Source organism: Tachypleus tridentatus, unplaced genomic scaffold (genome assembly GCF_004210375.1).
Source record: "Tachypleus tridentatus isolate NWPU-2018 unplaced genomic scaffold, ASM421037v1 Hic_cluster_1, whole genome shotgun sequence".
NCBI lineage: Eukaryota > Metazoa > Arthropoda > Merostomata > Xiphosura > Limulidae > Tachypleus > Tachypleus tridentatus.
The window spans coordinates 26,049,544-26,061,424 of record NW_027467777.1 but is presented as its reverse complement, the minus strand read 5'-3'; the positions used below and the strand labels follow the sequence as shown (position 1 = coordinate 26,061,424).

The 11,881-nt window shown below is 30.9% G+C and overlaps 1 protein-coding gene across 1 annotated transcript; it reads right to left on the bottom strand.

Annotated features, from left to right (window-relative positions):
* Positions 1–2,608: 2,608 nt before the first annotated feature.
* Positions 2,609–11,669, bottom strand: LOC143241733 (CYFIP-related Rac1 interactor A-like). The gene is made up of 4 exons (XM_076484959.1): positions 11,268–11,669; positions 6,564–6,662; positions 3,800–3,921; positions 2,609–2,626 (listed from the first exon to the last, which is right to left on the bottom strand). Exons 2-4 carry the CDS (start codon positions 6,631–6,633, stop codon positions 2,609–2,611), a joined length of 210 nt encoding a protein of 69 aa, XP_076341074.1. The 5' UTR covers positions 6,634–6,662; positions 11,268–11,669.
* Positions 11,670–11,881: the final 212 nt, after the last annotated feature.

Here is an 11,881-nt window from a genome sequence, read left to right as displayed (position 1 = left end):
ACATAAAAGTATCATGATTAGGTAATGAAAGTATAGTATATTATACATATTATAATAACACACATCTACATAAATTTTTATGTAAATTAAACGAAAAATAAACTGTTTATAAACAAATAACCAAACATAGGAGGGGCAGAAAGTGTTCGTGCATCTACTTTAATGGTCAGTTGTGTAGCCTTTCAGGCGAAGTTACTTGGCAATCTCTCCTCATTGCCCCTCTATGATTATTTGACAGTACTTGACTGGTATTTTCTTCCATTCTTCTTTACAGAAGGCCTCCAACTCTGCAAGTTTTTCAGATGACGCTGATGAACCCTGGTGTTCAACCTCATGCCAAACGTTTTCAATTGGGTTGAGATTGGGTGACTGCGATGGAAACTCCAGAATGCTTATATGGTTACTCTGCAACCAGGATTGCACATATTTCGATGTGTGCTTAGGGTCATTGTCGTGCTGGAAGATCCAACATACTCTCTTCTTTTTTCATGATTTCATTCACGTGGTGAAGACTGCCTACATCAGAAGAGCTGAAGGAACCCCATAGCATGATCGAGCCACTCCGGTTTAACTGTAGGACAGTGTTCTTTGAAGATTTCATTCCCCCTTACAGAAAATATTCCAAACATCATTGTGGCTGAAGAGCTAGATCCAAAGAATACTCTTCCAATAGGTAAAGGGTTTATGTACATGTTTCTTGCATACCTCAATCGGTTTCTAAATGAACAGGCTTTAAATATGGAGTTCTACAGGGAAGACATGCTTTGAACCCAGAAAAGCTGTAACATGTTCATAACTGTAGAGGTGCTTATTTCAACCCCAGTTTCCCACCAGTTTCTGTATGTCATTACGTGTTAAACGAGGGTTCCTGCTAACTTCTCTGAGAACCTTCCCTCGTTCTCTCTGGAATTTGGTGGAGTGTCCTGAAAGAGGGAGGTTAGCAGTTGATCCTGTAAGCTTAAACTTGGCAATAGTGCTTTGAACAGTAGATTTCGCACATTAAGTTGTGTAGCAATACCGAAAGAGACACACCGAGACTTGTATTTTACAATAATTCAGTTTTTTAAATCACTGGACAGTTGTTTCCTGTTTGCCACAATGACCAAGCAGATAATGACGGAGATAGCGCTAAATTGACAGAAGTACATTTTTTGCTGGCTAAATTCCAATAATTATGACACAATGTGACATATATAAACTATTACTAACAATGGTTAGTGAACTGATTTTAAATCTATCACACTGGTACACACAGTGTGACATCTCTTTACTTTTAAAACTACATCCTTTAATATCTACATAAAAAAATTCTACTTACTTTTAAATCATCAAATTCTAACACAAAGTCCAAGATTTCAGCAAACTGTTTTACTAAAGCTTGTTGAGTCTCTAAGTGTTGCATTGGAGTCATTGGACCAGAACACAAATCCCACAGTATATGAGGAACTACTTGTTCTACAATATAAGACAATGTTGTTAAATAGGCTTAACGCTTGTAATCTGCAGTTTGTTCAACCTAAAAAATTAAGTTCTCTTAATTATAAATTTTAGTTTTAAAACTAAAACTGTTGGTCAGTTAGTTCAATTGCATAAAAATCTACTTTATTCCAACAAACTTCAAATGCACATAAGTTCTTAAATAAAGTTTGTAATCAGACTATAGTTAACCCACTTATGACCATTTATCAGTTTATCCTAATTACTGTTATCAACAGCAACTAACCAGGTAGTTTTATTTACCAATTCCTTGGTGACTGTATGATCACCATCACCAAGACAATGACAACAACTGTAATTATTAAATGAATCCTGTGAAAACATTGTTCAACTGGTGACCCAACTTGTTGAAGTGCATAGAAGCATTATTTCTAAAACTATGTACACAAGTTGAGTCTCTTATATAAAAAAAGAAGTGTTTACAGCTGAGCTCAGATCAAGAGGACAAAGGCTGTAAAGTGTAACACATAACAAAGCAGTAGCAAGTTAAGATGTAGGAAATGTTTAAACTGACAAAACCCAAAAGCAACTAGGTTAATGATGCAATCAATGTATAACACCTATCTTTATATATCCTGTCTAATGATATGTTTATGTATAACACATAGCCTTACATATCCTGAGCTGAGACAGATGAGATTATATGCCTTACTTAACACTGGTCATTTTAGTGGAAATAATTTTAGTACAATTTTTTTACACTTTGTTAAAGTAAAGAAAACAAATAACATATCTACACAATTTGTTTAAGACAGCACGCCTACATACCTCTTGTTTTAAGACATCAGACAACACACCTACATACTTGTTTAAGGTTCTTTAACACAACCTTCACACAATTTTGTCAACTTGTTAATTTAACTAATTTATCAGAAATCATTTATGTTAAACAGTTTTCTACCTAAGTGAGTCAAACAAAAACTACCATCTAAGATTTAACATAAAATGCTATAAGTATATCCAACAACAACAAAACAAAAAGAGCAAATACTTTCTTTAAAGAATTTACAAAGTCTGTGATAATTACCTATTTCTTGAGAATTCAGAGAATTCTCTCTGCTTGGTGACCAGAGGTATAACAGCTTCCCAAGCTGCACTCTGATTGCTTATTTTAAGGGTTCCCTATTGCCTGTTGAAAAATTAAAAGAAAGCCTATGTTTGATAGAAGGTTCTTTGTGTAACATGAATGCTGCCCAACAATAAGTCCAATTTATTCAAGAATTGTATACAAGTAATAACACACTACAAGAAAAGCTACAGTATTACTTTATAAGAAACTTCCAAATTGTTAACAGTCATCTGTAATCACAGATATTTAAACATACCAAGACTGTATCAAAGAAGGCCACCTACTGAGACCAGAACTAAAAATTAACCTTTAAAGGTAAGACAAAACATCAAGTTTATTTCAATAGGAGTTGCAGTTGATTAACGTTTTCAAACCAACTCTGCCTAAAGTTACAATAAACAACACTGTTTTATGTTTTTGGTACCTCAACATATACAATATTATCAGCCATAAAACCAACAATGTTTTATGAAGTTAGACAGCATAAGTTAGTCCTAACTCTATACATTATGCTACCAATGTATAGCAATATCAATGATAAAAGTATAATAATAAAACATTCTAAAATAATAAAACCAGATATACTAAACTTATTAACAACAGTAACACTAAAGAAGGAATACAGTTTATATCACTTATGGAGCATAGAAAATGAAATTTTCACTTCAAGTATTATTGAAGGTTTAACATTTACTGAACATAACAGATAGAACTGTGTATAAGTAAATTATCCCTAAAACAAATTGTGATCAATGTAAGTGGATCCAACAGTGAACAAACCCTGTTAGGTGGTGAATCAAGTGTAGGAGAGTACCATACAGCAGCCAAAAGTAATTTTATGAGGATATGAAATAAGAAACTGAATGAGTGCTTGAATTATACAGTAAATAATTAAATATTGGTACTATAATTACAAGATAACAGTGTGAAATGTAATATAAGAAAAACCAGTTTATTAGATAAATTATGAGATGTGTATAACACAGCTAATCTGAGTAACTATCTCCTGTCATTTAAAGTGTATAGAGCAGAAAATAGGAAGTGACAGATAAAGGTATGTATCAAGTTTTATTATAATAATATACTCTCTTTAAAAAAGAAATCTGGTTTAATGATGCAACTATTCCAAGTAAAATTATTTTAATGTTATTTATAAAAGGAAAAAGTTTTTTCTATATTAAAGACTTCATATTTATGTCCACAAGTGAGATAACACAAAACACAACAACTCACCACTTTGATTTCATTTCCTGCTCCTTTGTAAACCCTGAGGTCAGCTAAAATCTGTCTTGAATGCTTTAGAGCTTCTTGTACAATACTATAGGTTGTCATTTCAGACTGTGAAGGTTTTGCATCTGCAGCATTCAAAATATTATTAAACTTTGAGATATCTTAGACTACACACAGACAGTACTTGTGTAGTAACTAATGCTTTATTGTACTTTCAAAAAATGCATCTTAACATATACAACAGTTTTTATTCAACTTTACTGTTGGATCAAACCATAATTTTTAAGCTCTTTCATTTATTAACTTGCAAAGAGTGGAGATCCACCAACTGACAACCTTAATACAAACAGACAAGACACTTGAAGGAAAACAATACACTACTACTATGGAATAAATGAATGAAAACATACTTACATGAAACCAAAATCTGTCACGATATTCTACTATGGAATAAATGAATGAAAACATACTTCACATGAAACCAAAATCTGTCATGTTATTCCACAAGTTATTTGTCGCCAACTTTGTGCATGGAAGACAAGAATGGCGCGTTGATTACAGGTGAATGACTCACTTTGTTTTATTGCTATGATAGTTTTATACTGATAAAGAAATATGTTTATTACAAACTATCTACTGAAATTGTTTTCTTCAACTGTAAAAACAGAGGTCATTCTATTTTCATTAATTTATTACTTACACCCCAGGAATGTGTCACAAGAGTTAAATAAATAAAAAAGGACGTGGAATTTTAAACTGATAAACTACCATACATTTTGAACTAATAACTTGTAAAGAGAGAGGGAGAACAAAGGATTGCTACAATTTCTGTGACAATAAATGGTTTTGATTATTTAAGTGCTGCATATCTAATGTTTGGAACACTGAAGTGTGAAGCAGTTGAAAAGAACTTGCAGCAGGTACTAGTTAGAATAATAGTTGAAGCTGTAAGTCAATGATTTGTAATTTAAAGAAAATGTCTTCAGCCAGACAGTGTCAAAACTCAACAAAAGTAACCACTGCTGAAGACACAGGTATAAGAACCTATAATAAAACATTTAATGAAACCTCCTATATGTGGTAAATAACCATTCTGAAATCCATGTAGTTAAATGTATCCAAAAGATACAAATTAGTCACTAGAAATATTAAATATTTGCTATAATACAGGTAAGGAACAACATATACAGATGACAAAGTGTCTTATAACAATTATGTAATAACTGGTCTATCTGAATAAAACAGAAACTATACAGGGTGAGCCAAAAGTAGGTGGACAGCATTTGGAATAGGTTTATGTATCTGTTATATTAATGCAATTGTATATTATAACTATGTTGCAACTATATTATTTGTGTTATATAATTACAATTTTATAATTACATTTGTTTTAATTTAATCTGTTTTCTTTTTTTTTTAGATTGTTAATAGAACCCATAATGTCAAATACTTTAAATACAGATAAAAGAATATGGGTGTTAAAAGAGTATTGGAAATCTCAAAATACTGAAACCGTAAGGAGAAAGTGGGTTGAAACATTTGATACTCCAGCTCCAAAAAGACAAACCATTTACCATATCCGTGACAAATTCGACGCCACTGGCTCAATCCTTAATGCTGCTAAAACTGGTCAACCCAAAACAGTCTGTACAGAGAATAATAAGCAACGTGTTGCCGATGCATTTGTTCAAAGTCCAAACAAATCCACCAGAAGAGCTTCTATGGAATTGAACATACCACAAACATCTATTAGGCTAATTATAACGCAAATTGGGTTGAAACCCTATCGACCACAACTAATTCATGGCTTATTGAGGATGATCCAGACAGGCGACTGCAATTTAGTGAAATTATGCTGAACAAGATTTAAGAAAACCCAGGAATTTTAGATAACATTGTGTGGAGTGATGAAGCTTCTTTTAAATTATCCGGTCATGTCAATAGACATAATTGTGTTTTCTGGTATAGTGAGAACATGCATTTAACATTAGAACAACAGCTAAATCAGCCTGGTGTCAATGTTTGGGGTGGTATTTCAAGTTTTGGTGTTTATGGACCATTTTTTTGGACGGAACAATTACAGGAGATAAGTATCTCAAATTTAAGGAATCAAGTTGTTCCCCAGTTACAGCAACAACCTAATTTACATTACTTTTATTTTCAACAAGATGGGGCCCTCCACATTATTCCAAAGGAGTTCGTGAGTATCTTGATGAAACATTTCCATTGAAATGGATTGGTCAAGAGGTCCAATCGACACAGCATGCTCACCGGACTTGACCCTATGGATTTTTTCTTTTGGGGAGTACTCAAGGAAAAAGTTTATAGTCAAAACCAAGAAGTGTCGGTGATTTAAAAATTACATAAGAGATGCATTTCAAGAAATTAATGCCCAGAGTGACTTGTGCAAAAATGGTTGTCGGCGTAAGAGGTAGACTTCAAAGCTGTGTAAATCAAGAAGGAAAACAATTTGAGCATTTGCTAATAAATAACATTTTATTTTCATTAATATAATTGTCTTATTACATATAGTTGTATGATAACGTGATCTCTAAATAAATGTTTTTTACTGTCCACCTACTTTTGGCTCACCCTGTATAATATGCACCAAGTGTATATAACTACTATCTATTTCAAGTCTACACCCACAGCATGTCACTTTTCATTAAAAGACCAACTCTGTACACTATAAACATTCACCACACTTAATGGTCCAGCAGTATACAAGTACCTCTTTTCTTACATAATAGTAATTACCATTACTTACTTTCAAAATCCACAAAGACATCATATTTTGGTGTTTCATCCCTGTACAATAACTTAAGTAGATTTCCCATTTCCACTTCTTCTCAATTGCATATATTATCTAAAAGTGATTCAAGAAATTTAAATAGAGTTAAGCAGATCACGGATTGACTTAACAAAATTTTTAACATGTCTGTAAAAGATTTGGTAATCATTTTATTAAAATGTTTTATTGTGTATTGAATATTATAGACAATAACAACATCAATTATTTATTCTGCTATAATATACCACCAAGTTAATTTATGTAATATATTCATTCAACAACAGTCAATTATTTATTCTGCTGTAATCTACTACCAAGTTATGTCCCTCACATCATATAATGTAATATATTTAAAAGAATATCACTTTCAAATAATGGTAGCAACATAAAGCTAATGAATAATTTTTTTCAAAAAAACAACACTGTATTAAGAATTGATGTATGAAATTGGATATAAACAACACTGTATTAAGAATTGATGTTGTATGAAATTGATATAAACAACACTGTATTAAGAAGTGATGTTGTATGAAATTGATATAAACAACACTGTATTAAGAAGTGATGTTGTATGAAATTGGATATAAACAACACTGTATTAAGAATTGATGTTGTATGAAATTGGATATAAACAACACTGTATTAAGAATTGATGTTGTATGAAACTGGATATAAACAACACTGTATTAAGAATTGATGTTGTATGAAATTGGATATAAACAACACTGTATTAAGAATTGATGTTGTGTGAAATTGGATATAAACAACACTGTATTAAGAATTGATGTTGTATGAAATTGGATATAAACAACACTGTATTAAGAATTGATGTTGTATGAAATTGATATAAAACAACACTGTATTAAGAATTGATGTTGTATGAAATTGGATATAAACAACACTGTATTAAGAAGTGATGTTGTGTAAAATTGATATAAACAACACTGTATTAAGAATTGATGTATGAAATTGGATATAAACAACACTGTATTAAGAATTGATGTTGTATGAAATTGGATATAAACAACACTGTATTAAGAATTGATGTTGTGTGAAATTGGATATAAACAACACTGTATTAAGAATTGATGTTGTATGAAATTGGATATAAACAACACTGTATTAAGAATTGATGTTGTATGAAATTGGATATAAACAACACTGTATTAAGAATTGATGTTGTATGAAATTGGATATAAACAACACTGTATTAAGAATTGATGTTGTATGAAATTGGATATAAACAACACTGTATTAAGAAGTGATGTTGTGTGAAATTGGATATAAACAACACTGTATTAAGAAGTGATGTTGTGTGAAATTGATATAAACAATACTGTATTAACTAGTGATGTTGTGTGAAATTGATATAAACAACATTGTATTAAGAAGTGATGTTGTGTGAAATTGGATATAAACAACACTATTAAGAAGTGATGTTGTGTAAAATTGATACAAACAACATTGCATTAAGAAGTAATGTGTAAAATTGGATACAAAACAACATTGTATTAAGAAGTGATGTTGTGTGAAATTGGATATAAACAACAACGTGCATTAACTAGTGATGTCGGTGAAATTGGATATAAACAACACTGTATTAAGAAGTGATGTTCTGTGTAAAATAGGATATAAACAACTGTTTAGTAACTACTGATGTTCTGTTTAATACAGACAATAGCTTATTAACGAGTGTTGTTCCATGTATAATTGGATACAAACAATATTGTATGAACAAGTGATGTTCTGTATAACACTGGATATAAACAATATTGTATAAACCAGTGATGTTCTGTGTAAAGTTGATATTTACAACACTGTATTAACAAGTTGTAACACTGGATACAAACAACATTGTATTAACTAATGTTCTTTGTAAAACTGGATACAAGCAACATTGCATTAACAAGTGACGCTTGTGTAAATTGAATTCAAACAACACTGTATTAACTAGTGATGTCGCTGTACAATTGGATATAAACAACACTGTATTAACTAGTGATGTCATGTACAATTGGATATAAACAACACTGTATTAACTAGTGATGTCGTGTACAGTTGGATATAAACAACAGTTTATTAACAAGTGATGTTTTGTGTAAAATTGGATATAAGGCATAATTTATAAACAAGCAATGTTCTGTGTGAAATTGGATATGAACCATATTTGATTAACTAGTGATGTTCTGAGTAAACTAGGATATAAATAACAGTTTATTAACTGGTAATGTTCTATGTAAAATTTGATATAAATGATATTGTATTAACTAGTGATATTTTTGTGTACAATTTGATATAAACAATATTGTATTAACTAGTGATGTTCTGTGTAAAATTTGATATAAACGATATTGTATTAACTAGTGATGTTCTGTGTAAAATTTGATATAAACGATATTGTATTAACTAGTGATATTCTGTGTAAAATTTGATATAAACGATATTGTATTAACTAGTGATGTTCTGTGTAAAATTTGATATAAACGATATTGTATTAACTAGTGATATTTTTGTGTACAATTTGATATAAACGATATTGTATTAACATGTGATGTTTTTGTGGGAAATCTTTGTGAGTTAAATTTTTTGTGTGTGTACAGCTCTGGTTCAATTTTATGAGCAAGAATTGTACTCTTGTTATAAGAAGTAAAGAAATAAGATTGTCACAAATGCTGTACACATGTACTGTTTCAGTCCTATCAGAACATGAAGGATATCAGGATGCAGAGATGGGCGAGGAGAGCATAAAACTACATCTGCCTTCTCTGAAATATAAGGCTTAGTTCATATGTTTCAAATTATAAAGAATGTGAATTATCTCTTTAAAGATTGTATGAGAGTTGGAATTAAAAATTGGAGGTAATATATGTAAGCTTTCAAATATAATCTTGGTCTTCTACGTAAAAACTAGGACAGTAGAATAGTTTGCCTATTGATGCGACTAACTCTTGACAGATACTGAAGTCAAACAACAGAAGATTGTTCAGTAGAAAGTGCCTTTTTAGCCTCTAACCCAAAATGTCAACTTAGCTGCATGTTAAAAAGTTATATCTATGTGTATATAATCAATCTTGCCTTACACTAATTATTTACTGTTAGAAAATCCTGGTCCTTATTCTAATTGGTGATTTTACATGTTTAATCATTAAAGCATTCAACTGCAAGAAAACTGTGAAAATATGTTCAGGTTTTTAGTTGATCAGATTAGAAACTCAAAGATAATTCTTTCTTCAAAATATTAGTTATGATTTGTTGCTATAAAATGAGATATTTTAATTACATGGTATTTGAGTACAAATCATATTATTATTTTCCCATTACAGTTATTTATGGAATTTTAAATTTGTTTGGTTTTGTTACAGTAAACAAATCACCCACTTATAAGTTAATTCTTTGCTCTGTTGTAAATGTACTTTAAACATTTACAATTCATTAAAGTAACAATGTATTGTTTAACAATAACTTCTGATCAGAGATAGTAGCTACCTGTATAAATCAAAATTAAAAATATATATTATGGCTAATTTAACACATCTATCTTACTAAAATGAAAGCTTGTTTCATCAGTTAGGTACATTCATTGCTAGCAATATTTTTAGGCTAATCCCTAAACTAACATTCATCACAAAAAATAGTTTCTAAGTTTTGGTGGAAGATTAATTTTGTTATTTTTTGCACTAAAAAGTAATTTTAAGAATAATTGTCAGGTCTTGTTTCGTTACACATGAACAAATATGTAGTACCATACAGCCATAAAATGTGCTGAACATTTTCATCGAATAATTTTACTATTCTCTGTACAAAAGTGAACACATTCTTCCAAGATTTGACATATTCAATATACAAGGTTCCAGCCTAGAAGCAGCAACATGCCCAAAATTAGAACAGACTCAAACTTTCAATAACATAATTAATATTTTGTGCCCTCTCCAACTACACAAATGATTATTACATGTGAACTGTCACTACTCTTAGAAATAATTCATACCCTAGGGCCATTCATAAGGTGGTAAGGAGCTGTCTTCCAAACTTGTATGCAACAAGAGAAATTTCGCTTTGAAACATAACTGTCTCTAACCCACCAGCATGTCAGCCAGTCCATCAGTAAAGGTTGGTTGTTATCAACTGGTGTGGTAAATGGCAGCCAAAATGTTAAGTTAGCAGCAATCTTTCTTACTACCCCAAGATATTACAACCAGATATTATACTTGCTATAAGTATGACTTATAATAATTATATACTATATTTCATTCAATTGTCTCATATGAAATCAAATGAACATAAGACAGTGTGAACAGAGAATCAACAGAAAAAGAAAAGCATTCAATAACTTTTAAATGATTCTTTAGTTCATTAAACATAATTACAAAGTCAAACACGACTGACTAACCATCAACTAGTAAAACATTCAAATGACCTAACTGCTAGACAAGATGTATAACTCATATATATCCTTTAATCACAGTATTGGGGCACATGAATATATATATTAGTATTTGTATCTCAGAATGGCTGGTATGGGTATTAACACTTTACTGAACCTGAAGATGACCTAGGAAGGTCGAAACGTTGTTCTCTCCTTATCAATAAAAGTGTTAATACCCATACCAGCCATTCTGAGATACATTTTTTATTTCAAGCGGGTTTCTCATCATCAAGAAGGTAACTGTCTCCACTTACCCTTGTTACAACTTATTATAAGTTGCAAACGAGTTATTTTTAAGTCTGGCTTTCATACCAATCTTCTAGCTAGTCATCACCTTGCAAAATGCTTTGCCAGACATTAAAACTCGAACTCAGTGATACAATACTTTAAGTTGTGTTGTTAAATGTATTGATTCAAACTCTAATAAAAACTTGTCGGTTAAGGAAGTAACAAACTATACGTTGATTCAAAAAAGATAACCATACGCTCAAAATGGGTAGATGCCTTGTTTTTACTGTGCTTTCTACAAAAAAATAGATAATAAAATACTAACTAAACTCAATGTCTAAAGAATTTAATAATAATTAATACGGTATGTAAAGGCCTAATTTTAAAGATCAAAAAATGAAGCCTTAGGCCTATCACACTAATAGTTTCACCATCATCCACCAGGTGGTTATAATGTATAAACCGCGTGTATAATACTGACAACAACACTAATGCCGAATATCTTATTTAGCTCAAAGATCTATACCAGTTATTAAAATGATACAATTATTGTGAATATGTATAGTGACTGCTGAAACTTGTAGAGCTTAAAATTTATATTATGGGATATAATTAAACACTGAACCTACCGAACAGTTAC

Bases quoted from the DNA above. Each gene is read 5' to 3' on its own strand.
- LOC143241733 (XM_076484959.1), bottom strand. From the start codon at position 6,633: ATGGGAAATCTACTTAAGTTATTGTACAGGGATGAAACACCAAAATAT. The intron at 3,922-6,563 runs GTAAGTAATGGT...TGAATGCTGCAG, and splicing joins TGTCTTTGTGGATTTTGAAA to ATGCAAAACCTTCACAGTCT.